The sequence below is a fragment of the Gastrolobium bilobum genome, unplaced genomic scaffold (genome assembly GCF_033153095.1).
Source record: "Gastrolobium bilobum isolate Gb01-03AN ecotype WA unplaced genomic scaffold, APGP_CSIRO_Gbil_v1 utg460, whole genome shotgun sequence".
NCBI classification, from domain to species: Eukaryota; Viridiplantae; Streptophyta; class Magnoliopsida; order Fabales; family Fabaceae; genus Gastrolobium; species Gastrolobium bilobum.
In genome coordinates, this window is record NW_026896870.1 from 137723 (window position 1) to 159116 (window position 21394).

At 34.5% G+C, this 21394-nt stretch overlaps 1 protein-coding gene across 1 annotated transcript; it reads left to right on the forward strand.

Moving 5' to 3' along the window:
• Positions 1-9764: 9764 nt before the first annotated feature.
• Positions 9765-11537, forward strand: LOC133302547 (uncharacterized). Its single transcript, XM_061502339.1, has one exon. It carries the CDS (start codon positions 9765-9767, stop codon positions 11535-11537), a length of 1773 nt encoding a protein of 590 aa, XP_061358323.1.
• The last annotated feature ends 9857 nt before the right edge of the window (positions 11538-21394 follow it).

The following is a 21394-nucleotide window of genomic DNA, read 5'->3' on the forward strand; positions in this document are numbered from 1 at the left end:
CAGGAGAAAATCAGAGACTAAGTACATGTTCAACGAATCAAGGAGTATGAGAAGAGTAGCAGCAGGAGGTTGAGCTTAGAGAGAGAGTCTTCTTGTTGCTACAGAGTGGAAGGTTTCTGAATTCTGAACATAAATGGTGTCTGTGTGAGACACGTGGAACTGTTGGGAGGTGAAAGATAAACATGAACTTTGAAAACTGAATGTGAAGATTTGGTAACAAGGAAAGCCTTTATTCCAAAAAGGGAGGAAGTAAGACTTTTCTTCTGTTAATCAGGTCCATGTATTTCTTTTAGTTTATGACTAGGGAGCATTACAGTTAACATTTTTCATATTTTAAACAAAAATATTTACAGTTAACATGGTGCTATAAAGATCTTCCTATGAGCCAAGAAAGGTTAGAATCATTGTTTACGTCTATAATAGCCACCTTACCTTATAGTTATTGTTGCTCCCATGTGACTCTTAAGATTGTAGTTTTAATTCATGTAATTATTATTTGGCAAATCTAAGGCAAGGCGTCTAGGTGTGAAACAGATGCGATATTTGTCAATGAAGAACTTGCGTAGTATCCGCATGACACTAGTGTTAGTCTTTTTCCTCCTTAGATGCATAAGGCCCAATGTTGGTGAGTGGAGTTCAAAAAACTTGGGATTCAAAAAACCTTAATCCCTCTTTTATTATTCTAGAACTTTCTCTCCTCCTTAGTATAAGCATTAATTGAGGGTTGAAGGAGAGGTTGGTTTCAGAGACAACTTTGAGACATTTTTTGAGAGACAATTTTGACAGCACCTCTAAGGAGAAGCTTGAGAGTTAGACGGTTAGACCTTCTTAGGGAAGTTTGAGAGAATACAACCATTATAGTTGAGGTTTGAATGTACCACCATTATTGGTAAAGTTTGACCTCTTGTAACTCATTATTTTCATAGTGGAAGTTTGATTTTGGACTAGTGTCCCGTGGGTTTTTACTTCTTTGTATTGGAGAAGGTTTTTTCACGTTAAAATCTGTTATGCATAGGTCGACCTGGTGATTCAGGCCTACCTCTGATTGTGAGAGCTGAGCTCCGAGCTCGATGTTTGACTCCCGCAAAGGGCTTATTAGCCGAGATTGAGGGACCGAGTTCATCCCAACAGTGGTATCAGAGCCCGAGTTCAACGGGTTCTGAAGGAGACGAGATGAAGACCAGTAGAATCTCACATGATGGAAACATGTTCAAGCTGAACGCAGACAACTTTACTTACTGGAGACATATGATGGATGACCATCTGTACTGCAAGGACATGTATGAGTCAATCATCCATGAAGAGAAGCCTGAAGGCAAAACAGAGAAGGAATGGGAAATCCTGAATAGGAAGGTATAATAGCCCCAGCCTAATTAATTAGTAAAGTACATGTAATTAAGTAATTAAGCATGTATTAGTGAGTAAAATTAAGTATAAGGCCTAATTAAATGAATTAGGGTCACTTTTGAGGTAAAAGTGCTGTCATTGAAAATTATGAGATAAAAATGGGTATAGGCAAAAGTACCCAAAATATAAAAATAAAATTAGAAAAATTCCTAGAAAAATATTCCAGACCTTTGGGTAAAGTTTGGTAAAGAATGGAGTTAAATAGATAGATGGGCTTATACCCGATTAAAGTCACTTAACCTATGTTAAGTGACAAAACTGATGAAACCAAACTCATTTTCCTTTCTTCTTCATCGTGGAAAATCTGAGAGAGAGGGAGAGAGGGTTGAAGCCATTGATAGAAGTTCAAGGAAGCATAACATTCTCATCTCTCAACCAAATCAATCCATTCCAAAGGCTAACTTGTGTCAAATTCCATCCACTTCAAAACCCACCACTTAGCTTTTGTTGGGAACCATTGTGAAGGGAGAAACTCCACCTTGAAAGTGGCGACCCACTTGACTTGGAGGACCTTGGAGTGGCTCATTTCTTAAAGTGAAGCTTGCAATCTCTTTCTTGTGTGATTTTAGGTGAGTTGGTGTTTAGAAATCCCCTTTTTCTTGCATTTTATGATGTTGGGTATGTTAGGGTTCTAAATTGGGAAATGCATGAATAGTGGGGTATGTTTGAGTTAGATTGGTGCTAAATCCTTTTGTAAAAGTTGTTAGGAATGATAAATAAACGGTAGAAATGGATTTAGATTGTCATTTGGTTGTTGTTCAATGTATTAGAAAAATTCATGCTTGGGGTTTGTGAGTTTTCTAGCATTTTGAACAAATTATAAATTGGATGATTGATTGTGTCCTTGTGTTGCTAGGATTGAGGCAAGTGGACCAACATTGAGTGACCACTCATTGGAGCAAGCTATGGAGCTTGATTAGCCCATTTGGATAGGTAAGCTCATGCCAATTTGTGGTGTAGAGTTGTTGTTTTGTTGATGAATATGAGGATATTCATTAACTTGTATTGATTGATTGTGTGACACCTTGGTGTAGGTGTGTATTTTGCAAGTTGTAGCTTGAATTCAAAGTTGATTGGTTGCAAAACTTTTTGGGGAGCAAAGGTTGAATTGGAGCTTTGAGGTAAGCCTTCGGACCTTGGGAATTGATCCCTTTATTGTTCCACCAAGCCCGGAATGGGTATTGGTTATTGATAGTATTGTATACGCAATAAGGTAGTTTAATGCTTTGTTATACGTATGTGTATGCATTTTGTGTGGCATAGGATGGTGTTTCCCTATGTTTTGTATGTTGCATGACGATGCGTAATTCATACTTGGTAGTTTAGCTGGCCAGTAGGACTATTTTGCATCTAAGTATCCTTAGGACGGCATGAGAGCTCGATGGATGTCTCTTGGAGATGTTTTTACACACTGCATGAATATGTATTTACTGCATTATTTACTGATTATTGCTATTATACTGTGAGTGAACTATGGGGTGGAGAGATGCTCCAAGGACCCCTGGTTTACTGAGATGTATTCATAGATCTCACCCCGTGTTGTGGGGACCCACTTTCAGGTAAAGATACTGCAGGAGCCTCTGGTGGCAAGTGGCCATACTTGGATTAGTTGATACATGAAGATTTTGCATCATTTTGGGTTATGCATGCCATTTTGTAGTTCCTATGTATAGGATTGATATTTGAAAGTCATTTGTTATATGTAGGTCATGTTTTATTTTGATGGACTTAGCCTATGCTCATCTCCTTTGGTATCTCTTTTGTGGATGGGAGCCAAAGACTTGATCATAGTGTTTTGTATCTAAGTCTCATGATTATGTATAGAGACACTTGGAATTGTGTAATATTGTATATATAATAGAAGGGCATGGATGCCATTTGATGAATGTGTGTCTTAACATAGATAAGGATCATGTATTAAAGTTGTATAATGTCTATTAGGTGTTAAGAAAATGGTGAAAGTGAGAGGAAATCTCCCATGAAGTCACATGAAAACAGGGGAGGGCATGTTTTGCCCAGCGGGAGAGCGTTTTAGCGCTGAAATGGGTGCTAAAACGCTCTATGCTCGTGAAATGGAGGAAAATTCACTGCCCCTGGGCGTTTTAACGTGAAAACGGGCGCCAAAACGCTCAATCGGGCATTTTAACTTGCAAGTCGAGCGCCAAAACGCTCTAAAGACCTGTAGAAGGAAAAATTTTCTGCCTCTGGGCGTTTTAACGCTCAGTTGGGCGCTAAAACGCTCATCCCGAAAACAACATGAACATAGTTTAGTAAAATTAGCATAACTTAAGCTACCGATCTCTGATTTGAGCGTGATTTGAACCCACGCAAAGCTAACGGATAGATCTATAACAAAATGTGAGATAAGAACTATAAAGTAAGTATAGAATTCCCAATTTAAGAAAAAAAGTGAAGAGAGTTTAGTATTGAACTCAAACGAAATAATAATATGATGTTAAGTTTAATTGTGATTATTCCGCAAGATAATAAGGTTATGGTCATGCAATTGGTTATTTTAAACTCAACGTTGTTAAAAAGGAAAAGCAAGTAAGTTTTAAAAAGAAGATGAAAAAAATAAAATTATCCAGGTTTTTAATTGAACCAATGTGATTGTAACTGCGCTTAATATCATAAAGCAATGTTAACAAACCGGTTCTAGAACGGGGTGTTACAGAAGGCGGTGACAATGATTAGAAAATACATTGATTAAAATCTCTTTGAGCACATATTTGAGTTCACAAACGCGTTCGAGTTATGGACGAAGCTGGAGTCAATGATTCAGAAGAAAACTCCCAGGAACAAAGCACACTTGGTTTGTGACTTGTGAAACTGGAGTGCAAGGACGACATGAGTATGATTGAACACCTCAACACCTACAAAGATATTATGAATCATTTATCTAAAGTCGAGATGAAAATAGATGACGAGATGCAGACATTGCTGCTGCTGAGCTAGCTGCCAGAAAGTTGGGATACTCTAATAATGATATTGAGTAACTCAGTTCCAGATGAAAAATTGAAGATGGATCGTGACAAATAGCCTACTGAGTGAGGAATCCAGGAGAAGAGAACGAGGTGTAACCAGCACATCTAAGGCAAACGTGACCGAGAATAGATGAAGATCCAATGCCCGGGGTCGTAGCAAGAACCAGGGTCGTGACAGACGAGATAAGACCAGGGGTCGGTCTAGGCCGAAATAGAAGTTGAAATGCTTATATTGTTGGAATTCCGATCACAAGAAGCCTGACTGCAAGACTCTACAGAAAGATGAGAAGAATGGCACTATGAAGCTGGATCAAATCGTGCCGAAGAATAAAGAAGACAAGATGAAACATAATTAAATAAAAAATTTGACTTTTAAATATCAAAATAAATTAACTGTCAATTGTATAATATATATATATATATATATATATTTAATGTAAGAATAAAAATGCAATTTGATTTTTTAGTTAAATAAAAAAGTTAAATGAATATAGGTATTATGAAAATTTCTTTACTAAATTATTATATATATTTATTTAAGTGTGTGCATGTAAATGTGTATATAAATTTTTAATTTAATTTTATATTGAATGTAAAAGTTATATATAAAATAATTTAAATATAAAATTAAATCAAAAAATTATATATTCACTTCGATGCACACACTCATATATATATATATATAGGAAAAAATATTTCTATAGCTACTTTAGATAAGTTTATCTACAGCTACCTCAAGAACTATGTCTTTTTAATTAATGAAGGGTGTTTCTGTAATTTTAGGTGAATTAATGAAGTGTGTTTTAAATTACAGAAACACCCTTCACTAATTCACCTAAAATTACATAAATATCCTTCATTAATCAAAACGACGTAGTTTTTGGGGTAGCTGTAGATAACCTTATCTAAAGTGGCTGTAGGAATATTTACCCCACATATATATATATATATATATATAGGAGCAAGATATTCTTACACCAGTGTAATAGTTAGAAGTCTTACACTCAATCCTTGATTTTTGATTCACTTGTATCCAATGGCTCACATTATAAAAAAATTTAAGCTGTTAGATATAAATGGAATTAATGGATAAGAATGAGAGTGTAACTTACACTTGTGTAAAATGATCCTGACCCATATATATATATATATATATATATATATATATATATATATATATATATGAAAACTGTTTGTCATTTTAAATGACACAACATTAAGTCATTTTTAATGAAACTACGTCGTTTTGGTGTGTTTTCACAGTTTCTTTCCTCCACTTTCTTTTTCTTCCTAATTTTATAAAAAATAACAAAACACACCAAAATGACGTAATTTCATTAAAAATGACACAAAGTTATATTATGTAAAATGACAAACATTTTTTTCATAAAATTATCTAACGTTACTTTAGATAATTTTGTCTAACGTTCATTGAAACGACGTCGTTGTGGGATTGAAAAATAAAAAAATTAGAATAATAAAGACTACTATAACACTGAAATAAATTAAAACTACAAATACACCATGATTTCCGCATCAAAATGACGTCGTTTCAGTGAATATTAGACAAAATTGTCTAAAGTAACTTAAAAAAAATGAACTCATATATATATATATATATATATATATATATATATATATATATATATATCAGGATAAGATCAACTTATTATGAAACCAATGCACTCAAAATGAAGAGTGCAAGGGTTTTGATAATAACAAACAATCTTGGAAGCGACTTCAAGGATAATACAACTCACAACAATCAAAAAGTCCAAGGAAGAAATTCAACAAGATAATAGAAGCAAAACCATCAACACACATGATCAAGACACACATGATCAAGATCAAAGATCAAGATAGTAGTATATCCTTGGGGCTTAGATCCAAAAGTAAAGGTAATTGATTAATGGTGCATAAATGAGCTCAAAGGATACTTAATTATGTACATGCATTATCCATGGCACTAATCACTTGAAAGTTTTTGAATAACTCGTGAAAAAGACCCTTGAAACATTTCGTAACCTCAAAACAGTTTTATCAAGTCAAGGAATTGCACTAAAAGTGATTAGAGACAAGATTGGAATGCTTTGCAACTAAAAAACTGCAATACTTAAGTTCTGTCAAGAAAGTATTCGAATACTTTCTTGACTAGTATTTGAATACTTGTGTTGAGAACAATATATTCGAATACCTTATGAAAAGTATTCAGATACTTGATGTAGTATTCGAATACTTCACGAAAAGTATTCAAATCCTCACTGGCAGTAAGCATTCAAACGGCTAGTTTCGTAGCAACACGTATATAAACACATTTATTGTGATTCAGAAGTACAAGAATTGCTGTTTCATTGATTTTACAATCATTCTTGATTATTCTCATTGAATCAAACACATTCATTACTTGTTCTTACTTATATCAATAATAAAACTCCTTTGAGCTTCATTTCTTGTTTCATTGATCTATACCAATAAGCTTCAACTTGTATAATTTGTACTTTAAGAGAACAAATCTATTTCTAAACACTCTCCTTCTGTTTATTTGAGTTAAGGGTAGTGAGACCCTAATGGAGAGGTTGCTCATAGCCTAAGAAATTGAGTGGAAGTGTAAGGGTTTCAAGAATCAAATTTCTTGAAGGTTGTAGTGGTTTGTCAAGAACCCTTGACGCTTGACCATTAGTGGAAAGTTGATCGAGCGGCTTCAATCTGGACGTAGGTCACGGTGGTGGTGACCGAACCATGATATATCTTGTTTGCAATCTCTCTAACTCCTTATCTCTTTACATAAACATTGTTAGAATACTTTTAAATTCGTACTTTGCATATTATTTGCTTGTATTAATTTCTATTCTTTAGACTTTACTTGTGTCAAATCATATAAACTCAAGAAATTCGTTTTAAAAAAAAAAAGTGAGGCATTTTGCGAAAATATTTTTAAAACTCAATTCACCCCCCTCTTGAGTTTGAGGCCACTTGTCCAACACTTACACCAGTGTAAAAATAAAACACATTCAATGATTTTACAATCATTCTTGATTATTCTCATTGAATCAAACACATTCATTACTTGTTCTTCCTTATATCGATTATAAAACTCCTTTGAGCTTCATTCTTGTTTCATTGATCAATACCAATAAGCTCCAACTTGTATAATTTGTACTTTAAGAGTACAAATCTATTTCTAAACACTCTCTTTCTGTTTATTTGAGTTGAGGGTAGTGAGACCCTAATGGAAAGGTTGCTCATAGCCTAAGAAATTGAGTGGAAGTGTAAGGGTTTCAAGAATCAAATTTCTTGAAGGTTGTAGTGGTTTGTCAAGCACCCTTGACGCTTGACCATTAGTGGAAAGTTAATCGAGCGGCTTCAATCTGGACATAGGTCACAGTGGTGGTGACCGAACCAGGATATATCTTGTTTGCAATCTCTCTAACTCCTTATCTCTTTACATAAGCATTGTTAGAATACTTCAGCATATTTAAATTCGTACTTTGCATATTATTTGCTTATATTAATTTCTATTCTTTAGACTTTTCTTGTGTCAAATCATATAAACTCAAGAAATTCGTTTTCAAAAAAGAAAGTGAGGCATTTTGCGAAAATATTTTTAAAAATCAATTCACCCCCTCGTGAGTTTGAGGCTATTTGTCCAACACTTATACCAGTGTAAAAATAATAAGTTTTACACCAAATCTTAACCGTTAATTTTCGTGCATCTAAAGGTTGAGATTTTTTTGGGAATAATAATTAATTAATGAGTGGGACCCAATAAATCTTAACCATTAGATACAAGAAAATCAACGGTTAAGATTTGGTGTAAGAATTATTTATCTTGCACCGGTGGAAGATGACCCTGCCATATATATATATATATATATATATATATATATATATATATATATATATATATATATATATATATATAGGGGAGGGATCATTTGACTCCAGAGTAAGATTTAAAAGTCTTACTCTTCATCCCAGCCCTTGATTTCCGTTCATCCAACGGTTATCATTTAGTAATTTAATGCATTAATTAATTATTAATTTCAAATAAATAATAACCGTTGGATGAACGGAAATCAAGGGCTGGGATGAAGAGTAAGACTTTTAAATCTTACTCTGGAGTCAAATGATCCCTCCTCATATATATATATATATATAAGAAAAATATTTCTCAAACAGCTTGAGATATATTTATCTCCGTCTACCCAATAACTACGTCGTTTTGTTTATTTATTTCCTTATATTAATTGATTCACTTTTGAATGATTATAATTTCTTTTTTCTCTCTCTTCATTTATCACCATTATCCATCTTTGTAAGATTATAATTTAGTAGCTGTAGATAAATTTATCTCAAGCAACTTGAGAAACGATAAGCTCTATATATACATATATATGAGGTAAACATTTCTACAGCAACTTTAGATAAGCTTATCTACAACTGCCATTTTTAACTATATTCTCTCGGGAGAATATAGTTATAACGTTAAAGTTGCTCTTTTCTCTCTCTCCACGTCAACAAAAAAGTTCTGAAAAGTAAATTAGGAAAGAGAAAAAAGAGCAACTTTAACGTTATAACTATATTCTCCCGGGAGAATATAGTTAAAAATGGCAACTGTAGATAAGCTTATCTAAAGTTGCTGTAGAAATACTTTTGCCCATACATATATATAGTCTATATATGCATATATATAGTTAGTGTGTGTGTGGGAGAGTGCACGCAAGTGTAAGTATAAATTTTTAATTTAATTTAAATTAAATTAAAACTTTATTTTATAATAAAAAATTATTACAATTTGATTCAATTAATTATTTTTTGTTTCCAACAATATAATTAAATTGTCAATATTGTGAGTTATGAGTTTAACTATGATACAAAATAATCATAACCTATAATTTATAAAGTATAAGATACTTTTTTTGAATATTCAGTAGGCTTGACAGACCATGTCAAATAAAAAAAAATCTTATATTTTTTGAAAATAAGATGGAACAAATTAACTTACGAGGGACTATTAAATCACGCAAGACTTAATATATTTTATATAAACTTATTCAAGTTAAAGCTTAACTTGTCCCGCTCATTTATGAACGACGGATTCCCCTTGTCCCAAATAATAACAAAACCGCCAAATTTTTGCGCGCGTTTCAAGAAAGTTCAAATTTTCATTATAAAGAAAAGTTTGAATCTTAAACTTGAAGATCTGAATCTCTTTCTTTACAATCATATACACTCCCCCACTCCAACCGAAAAATTTCTTCTCTTGATGACCCATCCAAACCTAATGCAATTCCCTTCACTTAGAAAAAAAGTCCCAATTTCTTCTTATTCTTCTCTGTGCAGTGTTCAATTATAATCAAAATTGTTGTTATCATGGTGAGAGAGCACAGGGTAGATTCTTTCTACTCAAAACTTCGCCAATCGGCAATTTCTTCTTCATCCTCTCCTTTACTCATCTTCCCTTCGACTTCAGATGTTGACTCCCTTTGCACTCTCAAAATCATCTTCCACATTCTCGAGTCAGATTCCATTCAATACGCGTGTTATCCAGTGTCGTCGTTCCACGAGATCCACAAGTATACGAGTCCCACCACAAACGACAACCCTATCTCCATCGTTTTGATCAATTGGGGCTGCCACAGGGACCTCCGCAAAACCCTAAACCTTGGCCCCAATACTCGCGTCTTTGTGGTTGACAGCCACCGCCCAATTCACCTCCACAACCTCAGTGACCAAAACGACAGCGTCGTTGTCCTCTTCACCAAGGACGATGAACAGCAAGCCGATCTTGCCTACGATTTTGACCTCACCGCGTTGGCCAATGCCGCCGCTGAGATAAACAGTGACGACGACGATGAAGAACTTGAATCCGAAGAAGAAGAAGACGACAGCGAAGGCGATGAAGAGGGCGATAGAATTGGATCGAAGAAGAGGGATACGGTTTCAGAGGAGGACCCGGTTAAACTGTACAAGAAGCTGAAGAAGGAATATTATAGATTGGGAACTTTCCATGGGAAGCCCTCAGGGTGTTTGATGTATGACCTAGCTCATTTTCTTAGGAAGAACACTAATGAGTTGCTCTGGCTTGCTTGTGTGGCCTTGACGGATCAATTTGTGCATGAGAGGTTGAGTGATGAGAGGTACCATGTTGGTGTCATGGAGCTTGAGCAGCACATAAACAGCAGTTCCGGGAATTTGGATGCGGTTACTTCGGTTACACTCAAGGATGGGACTAGAATTCGAGCACCAAATTCGTCCCGGATTGTTTATGAGGATGAGCCTAGGCTCATGCTGTTGCAGGAGTGGAATTTGTTTGATTCAATGATGTGTTCTTCGTACACTGCGACCAAGTTAAAGACTTGGAGTGACAATGGGGTGAAGAAACTGAAGCTTCTATTGGCCACAATGGGGTTTGCACTCGTGGATTGCCAGCAGAAATTTCAGTACATGAATTTGGAGGTGAAGCACAAGATGAAAGCCGAGTTTGAGAGGTTCTTGCCGGAGTATGGGCTTACTGATTTGTACTATAGGAGTTTCGTGAGGATACATGGGTATAGTTCAAGGGTGTCTGCTGCGGATGTGGTGTATGGGGTCACTGCTTTGCTCGAATCATTTGTGAAATCTGATGGTTCTTGTGCTTCCAAGCAATTTGGGGTGGCTTATGATGCATTGTCATTGAGCAATCTCGATAAGCTGAAAGCTGGGATGCAGCATGCTATCAAGATTCAGAGGGCCATTCTTAGGCAAGGGGGGACAGCAATTACCAAGAGTGGATGTATAAGAAGTGGAAGGAAGTTCCGGTGGATGAAACTCGAAGATTCAGTTGACACTAAGTTGCTGGGTTACCCGCAGGCCTTGACTAAATTCTGTTATTTTCTCATGGATGCTTTGAGAGAGAAGGGGGCAAGGATGAAGCCTCTTCTTTGTGCTTGCTTGTCTCAAGAACCTAATAAAGTGTTGATTGTAGGCGTTTGCGGGAAGCCCCGTTTGGCTGGGGCTCAGGGAAATGCATTTGGGATTGCGTTTAGAAATGCGGCTGAGGAGATTGGAACAGAGTTCTTCCATGAGCTGTTTGAATCATCTTGGATTGTTCTGGATTCTTCCGTGGTGAATTCCTTCATGGTCAGGTTGACTGAGAAGTTGTGAAGCTACATTTCTACTTAAAACTGGTTCTTTAACCAATTATCATCTCTAACTACTGTACCATATGAGATTATTAATAAATGACATGCGGTAGTTGATGTTGCACAAAAACATGATTATTTTTCTTAGTCTGTTTGTATTAGGATTCTGTTGGGAACCCAAACCTCCTGTCAAGGAAGGGGTGTAAGTAATACATTTCCACTCAAAGCGTGGGGAGTGTGACTCCTCACATGGAGGGGAAAACGGTTGTAACCACTGAGAAGGAAGGTGTAGGATAAATAGGAGAAGAATAGAGAGAATAGGTGGGGGGGGGGGGGGGGGGGGGGGGGGGGGGGGGGGGGGAGTTAGAGAGAACTACCCACTCGAAAGCCAGATATCGTTTCAATTTCTGCAAGCCTCTGATATTGCTTTCATACCAGAGAGCTTAATATAGATTTCCATATTTCATGTTCTATTTTTGTGCATTTGTGTCTTGGGTTCCTATCAGATTCATAGCATCTTCATTTGGCTTCTCTTATTATATTCCCCCCATCAGTTCCCCAATTTGTTAAGTTGACACTTTCATGTAATCATATGCCTTATTCTAATTGAAATTGAGAGATCTTCCTAGATTAAGTTCACATATCTGGTACCAAATTGTTAGTGTTAGAATATGATGTTAAGCTATTTCTGTAGTGTTTATTCTTTTGAAGTATTGCGATGCCTTCTACCCAAAATTGAATTTGTTAGTAAGGAAGGTGCTGTGCAGTCAGAAGTCCTTTCATATAAAAATTGTCTTAGGATGTTCTTACAAGCATATTCAATAAAGGTTAAAGTTCATGTATGGCACTATTGATGGTTACAATAAATAAGCCTTTTGAAGTCTTCTTTCAGGAAGGAGGCAATAACTGATATTTCCTATTTTGAAGGTTTGAAGACAACTGCTACTTTTAAAACTAAAGAGTAGAATGTTTTAGGTCTTAGTCTTCCCCTCGTCTTGTTGGATGAGTCACTTACCTACTATTAGTTCATATCTTCGAAGGTTGGCACTTGGCACAAGGAAAGCCAAAAGTGCCCGATATATTTCTTTTAACATTCACAGAAAACTATAAATTTTGTCAAATAATGAGTCTTGTGGCTTCAATTCCTAAGATTTGGTCAATGGGAGTGGCTGCAATAGTGGATAAAATTTAAGAATTGACCTAATGTTGCAATGGTATTTTACAAATGGCAAAGCAGATACTAACCTTTCTGTACAGAGATTTAATACAGAGGTAATGTTTATTTTTATTTTTTTAAAGAAGTTTCATTTAAATGTACGTTAGTAGAAAGATCAGAAGAGAAATTTGGATCAATTATAGTTTCAGTTCAATAAAATTTGCTTTATATAGCCCTAGTAGTAATTTAAGCCATCTTTCATATAACTTTTTGGATTTAATGTCAAATAAATCATCTGGTTTTCTTGTCAGGTAAATCATCCAACCATATCGAGTTCATTCAGGTCAAAACTTTGTTTCTTTTCTTTCTTTCTGAGTATAACCAGATAGTTGTGCTTTTCTATAGTCACGCATTAAAGTTATGACCTGTATGGGACTTAAAATATTAAATTTGTAGAGCAAAAATAATTTGAACTCAGAGCTTAATTTAAATAAGACCTTAATTAGGGTCAGGATATCATCTCTAGGTTAGGCTGGGTGGAATTCTGATTGTTAGCCTTAGAATACATATATAACCAATATCATGAAGTAGATGTCAGATGTTAAGAAATGTGTTACTTCAATGGGATAGTTCAAACTGGCATTTTTAGTTACTTTGAAATTCTATAACACATAATGTGTGTTTTCTGAGTAACAAAAATTACCAAAACTTAGGAAAACGTGCTAGGGTGCTGTACAAGCCTATGATGCTGTGACTGAAGCTTGAACATCTAAATACAGTTGAGTTTAAATACCAAGATAATATCAATTCTCCTTTACTCGATGCTGATTGCAGAAAGATAGTCAATTTGGCTGAAAAAAAAGAACTAGATTCCACATTGGTATTGATGATCACCAAACCTTGGTCAGTTGCAAAGTGAGTCAAGCATGATGATAGATGAGGTGAATAAATGGTGACCTCATCACGTTCCTTTCTACGTGCTGTTTCTATTTAACATCACAAACATGGGGGATAAGAAATTTTGCATGATTATTGCAACTTTAAAATAGTCTCTTTAGGCTGCAATGCACATGTACAGCATAGTCATCTCTTTTTACTAGCACTTTATTGCCTTTATGAATGGTAGATTCCATGCTATTTCTCTTTAGAACACTCTGCCCTATCTGACTTGATGGCAATTTTTTGTGGCATCTGCAAAGGTTCCTTATAAGAGGGCGAGTCTTTCAGCAGTGGTAAGGTTGTTCCGTTGTTACTGGAAGGCCATACTTTTGAGTTTGTTTTTGTAAAAATATAAAGGTAAGATTGTGTACAATCGATCATCACCTCTTTTCTCGCAAAGATAGGGAGCTTTGTTTACTCGAGTTTGCCTTTTTTTTCTTGCATATGGTTCATCATAAATAATTTCATATTAAGCAGGAATCTTATCCAGGCCACATTTAACCAATGATGTATGACTTGTCTAGGTCATCCAGTAAGGTTCAGCACTTACAATTTCGGATGAAGTTATAGAATCCAAGCTCTTAATTTCAGAGTTTGAGTTCTATCATTCTTTGGTTTAAATGGAGTTCTTCAGGTAATGATTTTGATTTTGTATTTTTGTGAATATTATTGTCTGCAAAGTTCCTTGGTTGTTTATGCTAGTATAGGGTATGTTTGGTACATAGTATATGATAAGGTCTGATAGTATAAGCCCTGATAGTATAAGGTATGATTGTATAAGACCTGATTAAATTTTAATACTATCCAACGTTTGACATGATATTGTATAAGATAATATATTGTATGAGATAATATCATCCAATATTTGGTAATATACTGTATAATACTAGACAGGTTAAAAATAAATATTTTTGTCAAAAATAATGAATTTACATAATTCTTCCAAATATATCAGATGATATTATTTTTTATAGAAATATGTTGATCAGTGTGTCCAAAAAATATATTAATTTTTATAAAAATAAAAATCTCTAATATTTTTAAAAATTATATATTGAAAATTTATTTTTTATTTTAATATACTAATATTAAAATAATATATTAATTCCTGATAATTACATTGGTTAATACATCAACCCCTTATCAGGCCTAATTCTACCTTCCTAGGTCTGATTAAGTTATTCATCATTTTGATGTATAAAGGGATCCTGCTGTATAAACTTATACTATACGATGGTCATACTAAACAACTAAAAATGTCATAATGTAATATAAACTTATAATACCAGGCCTTATACATCACACCAAACATGCCCATGATAATAGTTTTCTGAAACGGAACACGAATGGTGCATGGCCATAAGTCATTGTTCTGTTAATTTCCTTTTCTGAAATAAGATATCTCCAATTAGTGCTCTAACTATAATTTATGGTTTCTCAGTACTAATTTGTTAAACCAATTCACTTAATAGTATACTAGTTTGACTTGCTATAATTAATTTTTCAAATATCCAAGTGGTTGGTGTTTTTCTTCAATCTGTTCTTTGATGATGATTCACATAAACCCACTGATCTAGAACTAATTGCCAGAGACCTTCGTTTATGAACTAATTTTGGTATACACTGATAGCTGATGTGCATATCACATTTAGCACATCAAGCTATTAAAAGAAAATCACAACACACTAAATTAAGGGAGAAACTACTTAGTTCTGAGGTTTATTGTAACATCCTCGTCTTGAGCCGGTTCAATTAACATACATATGATACTTAATATAAACAGCGAAAAACTTAACTTACAAAAATACGAGCTAACTTTTTCTTTTTCTTTAATCCTTTTTCACATGATATCTCACATTGCATACTAATCCTAATTTAATTCTGATTTGACGAAGACGAAAATCAGGCATTGTAAACTCTGTAAATTGGACAAATGAGGATTTGTCAATCCCAATCTCAAGGTTTCCTGATACGCAGTTTATACCATATATGATTTCAGAAATACCAGATATCCATATAGGACTATATACCCATCCATGGACGCATACATAACTTGGCTCTGTGCCACTATGTCTAACAGCATACAATCCAATAGATAAACATATAACTGAATATTGCATCATAATATAAACATGCTTGAATACACAATTGTACATGCATCAAAACGGAAACACGTACAAAACATATACAGGCCATATACAAGTATCAGATCAGACATCATGATCCACCAAAAGAATGGAATACAAAATAACCAGAATATACTCAAAAAAACTGGTTCACTTGCCCTGCCCTTGATCTGACCCTGACCAGACCCATAAATATTTTTTTTTTGAACTGGTTTAAATACTGACCCACTTCTATTTGGATCAGTTTTAGACCTGACTTGTTTTAATATTGACCTATTGAACCAAAACTTGACCCATTGATCCAAAACTTGACCCATATCCAGTATGTGAAAAAAAAAGAAAAAAAATCGCAATTACATTAAAAGAAAAGTTTTAACGTAAAAAAATTACATCAAAATTTTTTACGAAAAATATTTCCATAAAAAATTTGCGCAAAATTTTTTGACGAAAAATATTTTCCTCAAAATTTGTGACTAAAACATTTCTGTAAAAAAATTTTGTCAACTTTTTTTACGGAATCTAAATTTCGTCAAAATATTTCACAAAAAAATAAATTCATCAAAAATTTCGACGAAACACATTTCCATCGAAATTTTTTGACGAAAAAAAATTTCATCAAAATTCTTTACAGATTTCAAATTTTGACAAAAGTTTTCGACGGAAACATTTTCGTTAAACTTTTTGACAAAAAAAAATTTCGTCGGAATTTTTAGCGAAACACATTTCCATCGAAAATTTTCGACTAAATATTTTCGTCAAGTTTTTTGATAAAAAAGTATTTCCATCAAAATTTTCAATGGAACACATTTATGTAAAAAAAATTCGTAAAAATTTTTGACAAAATATTTCGATAAAAAATTTTGACGGAAAAAATATTCTATCAAAATTCTTAGAGAATCTAAATTTTGTCGAAAGTTTCGAATGAAACATTTCCCTCAAAACAAATTCCGTCGAAATTTTCGTCAGAACACATTCCCATCTTTGAACGAAAAACATTCCGTCAAAATTTTTGGCGGAATTCTTTTTTCGTTTAAAACATTTGATGGAGGAAATCATTTTCGTCATAACTTTTGACAGAAACTAAATTTCGTCGTTTTTCGATAAAAAGTATTCCGACGAAAAATTAATTTTGTGATGAAATTTTCGTCGTTTGCAACGTAAAAATTTCGACAAAATTTTGTAACGAAACCAAGTCAAAAACGGGTCAGTTCAGATTTGACCCACTTCAGAAATCAAGTCAGACCCATTTCAGAAACCAAGTCAGGTCAGATTCGACCCAGTTCTGAACTAGTTCAACAAAATCCAAACCAAATCAGACCTGACTTGGATCAAATTAAAGCGGGTCGAGTCAAAATACCTGACCTATAAAAACCAAATTGGGTCGAGTCGGACAAAAACCTGACCCGACCTGACCCATGCACACCCCTACTCCGGGTAATATATACAATAAAATTTACCCTCAAATTATAATCAATATGATGCATATAAAAAATAGTTCTACTCTAGAAAAAATAAGAAAGAAGCTCTACAACCAGTAATGAACAATGAGCTGGGGCTCGCAACAGCTTATTTGGATCTAATCGGGACCTAATAGCTATAAAGGGCACAATACATTAACAGTCGAGCACGAATTAAAAAGTTAATTAATAAGGAAACATATTAGATATACGTAAAGTAAATATATTACATAATACGAAGAATTAAACCCCCAGCAACACAGGTCTAACAAAACTTCTTATTAGTCAATGACAAACAACCAGGATAAACTTCCAGCCAAACCTCAACAATATAGCCCATCAAGAGGCTTCCCATGTGTAATGGCGGAGCCAGAAGTAAAACTTAAATGGTGTCAAAAGATTCAATTAGATAAAATTCAGTTGGTGCCAATGTTATATTATTTTAAAAAAATCATCCAATGCTAAAATTATACCATAATTTTTAAAAAAAAAATATATTATTTTTAAAAATTAGCTGGTGTCAAGGCACCATCTAAACAACAAGTGGCTCTGTCACTGCCCATTTTAAGGGTGTGTAAGGAAAGCCTCTTAAATTAGTATATCAAAAGTATCAATCATACCGCTATACCAGTGGCGGACCCACTTGCGGGCAAATGCCCGCAAGTGCGGTCATAAAAAATTTTATTTCAGTTTTTTTTCTTTTTTGGTTGCAGGTCCTTATTTGTCCTTTGGTTCAATATATATTAGGAATAAATATCCTTTAAAGTCTCTAACAAAAACATGATCCCCATTTTAGTCTTTTAAAAAACAAAATTAGTCTCGAGGTCCCTAAAAAATTTAAAGTGGATCAATTTAGTTAAAATCGTAGTCACTCACAAATTCAAAAAAGACCTACATTAGTCCCTCAAATAGACCAAAATGGGTCACTTTAAATTTCATAGGAACCAGGTGACTAATTTTTTTTTTATAATGAACTAAAGTAGGGACCAAATTTTTTGTTAGGGACCAAAAACGATATTTATTCTTATATTAGTTAGCAACGTACAGAGATGATTAAAACAACGTAGCAACGCAAATTGATTACAGAGAAAACTTATTCTTCCTCCCGTGTTACGTACCCATTCTCAGCTCTCTTCATCCTTTGTTTTCTTTTTCATTTTTATAAAAAGAGAGGATTGATTGCAGGTCTGACATTCTCAAATAAGTTAATATCTAGAGACGAGGCCTTCATTTGCCACAAAAAAAAGAGACGAGGCCTTCACTGTGATTTTTCTTACCTTCTGTACAGGTAGTGTTGACTTTTTTATTCACCACTATAAAATAGAATGATGATGTATGGATGTACTGGAGTATATTCTCATATTTGTTTTGGAGAATTTGTAAGATTTAGGGGGCAACAATTGGTCAAACTATTGTCTGCAACTTGTTATGGAAGCAACTAGATTATGAGCGGGTTCAACTTTCTTTACAAAAAAAAAATTTGGGGGCAGCCCCCGCCACTAAATGTGCGGACATAAATTTTTTTTCTTGGATCCACCACTGCGCTATACTAAGATGGTATGTTAAGCAGATGTGGCAAAGTGGGCGGCCCGCCCCACCCCGCCATCAACCCGCCAAAAAATGAGTCAGCCCGCCCTGCCCCGCTTTTGAAAATGGGCTGAAAAACTCAGCCCGCCAGCCCGAGCCTATTTTACAGTGACCCGCCTCGGCCTGCCGTCAACCAGCCAAAAAATGAGTCCGCCCCGCCCCGCCCCGCCTCGCCCCGCCCCGTTTTTGAGATGGGTTAAAAAACTCAGCTCGCCCCGTCCTGTTTGGCGGGTTGGGTGGGTTGGCCCGCCGAGCCGAGCCCATTTTGCCAGCTCTAGTTAAGTCAACAAGCATGTCATATGGCATACTATAAATAGAGAGGCCAAGACTCTCAAAGTATATTCAACTTTCTCATCATACTTAACTCATTATTTAAATACTAATTTGAGTGTTTACCGGAAGAAAAAAAAAAACACTAATTTGAGTCTCGGAATGTCTATGGATACTAATCCTCTCTTGTTGTAGTCAGAATATACAACTGCAATATTGAATATCATTATCCCGCAACATTATCTCGCATGATAGAGCAAAGATCCTGTCACGTTCATCTATTTCATCAAAACATCTATCTGAATTAAGCTCAACCATATTTGATTTGCCCCAACTCCTCATGATCTAATTAGGATCTCTCTTGGTACTAGCTCTGTCGTTCTTCTTAGAATGGGGTAGATAGAATGGTTGAAATAATAATTCAAACAATTAAAATAGCTTAAGGGTGTATTTGTTTCGAGGATTATTTAATTATTTTTGAGAAAGTGAACGTAAGAATATAATATTTTCATGTATGGATGATACCCTTAGCATAGGTACAGACCAAGCTAAGGGGTATAGTGCCAAGTACAAGCAAAGTAATCAATGAATAAGTTAGGGTAATAAAATAACTCTAAGGAAATGGGCAGTATAACCATACATAAGATGATCTTTGAGGTGCCCCTGGGGAGCTATTTATAAGGGAAGATTGTGCTTACCTGGTAAAGGTTGGTGGAGAGAAGGTCAACTCTTCTTGGGACCATATGCCGATGGCAGTGTTGGGCGTGACAGGTGCTGCCATCGCAGCAGCGCTGTGCCTTCTGCTTCTGGCGATGTCAGCATTGGTCCCAGGGGGACAGTTTCCTCTTAAGGCATTTGGGCGACCTCTTTCAGGAGTTGAGGTCCCTATGTGGGATACTTTGGTGTTTAGCCTTGAGAAGTTACCACATTGGGGGGTACACGTCGCCCCAGCTAGTACGGCTGACGTGGATGCTTGGTAGGTGTTGGGCCTTAACTATTGGGCCTGACTCTTGTTGGGCCATCCGGAACAAACACGTTAAAGGAAGTTATCTTATAACCCAACCATAATATTTCTCGCATCATTTGGATTTTGAAAAACGTTTTTTAAAATATTAAATGCTAACCAAACATGTGATTTACTTAGAAAAAACATTTAGATAATTTCATTCCTGGGAATATAATCTAGTAACTTGAAACGAAGTTATTTTAGATAATTTTTTATATTTTTCTTCCTCTATAAAGATAGGAAGAGAAAGAAAATGGAGAAGAGAGTATATAAAAAATTATTAATTATACATCAAAATGATATCGTTTACACAAAGTTATATCCTTTAAAAGGACAAATATTTTTTCTTATATTTTTCAAAATTTCATTCCTGAGAATATAATCAAGTAGCTTGAAACAAACTTATGCTAAAGGAAATGTAACTGATATTGAGAGTTTCACATTCATTGATTTTAGTTACTCAAAAGTATGAAATGAACCTAAAGCCAACAACACTTAGACTTAGAACTGTAAAAGTGCACTTCAAAACTTGGCAACGTGGTAGAAAAAAAGAAGGAATTCAAGGAGAAACTAACAAATCAGCCTTCTGTCGATGTAAATCCCAAGAGAGTTTCATGTTTCTAACTTGTCAATTATACGTTTTATATTTTATAAAGAGATAAATAAAATTTGTTTAACAAAAGAAACATTTACATGACATATTATTATGAGGAAACAAAATTAGTTAGATTTAGGGTTCGTTTGTATTGCCTTTTCAAGAAAGTTCTTTTATCACTTTCTTATTTTAAAAGTACTTTTTATAAAAGTTACAACTATTTAGATTTTTTTAAAATATTTGATTTTTTTAAAAAAAAATTGACTTTTGACTTCTGCTTTTTTTAAAAGCTAAACTTTTTAGCTTCCGAAAAAAGTAGATTTTTGATTTTTTTTATAACTTCTGTTTTTTTAAAAACATGCATCCAAACAGACTTTTTTCGAGAAGTGCTTTTTTTCTTTAAAAAAAGCAGATTTTGAAGAAAAAAAACTCATCCAAACAGCTCTTAATGATGTATATCATGGCAGTTATTATTGATTTGTTAACCTAAGCTTTCAAACATTAAAGATGCGTAATGAAAACTTTCTTCAAAGCTGTCTGAACTTTGAACCCTAAAATCAAAAGTTTGATTTTTGGAGAAGTACTTTTAAAGACCTTTGGCCATCGGCATTTCCGTGCTATATTACACGACACTTCAAAAAATTATGAAGCGTATACTTTCCAATACACGTTTTGATATTTATAATATTTAAAATTTTTATTACATATTATAAAAGAATTAATCAATATTTTACTATACTGAT

Coding starts and splice junctions, on each gene's coding strand:
- LOC133302547 (XM_061502339.1), top strand. CDS start 9,765: ATGGTGAGAGAGCACAGGGTAGATTCTTTCTACTCAAAACTTCGCCAA.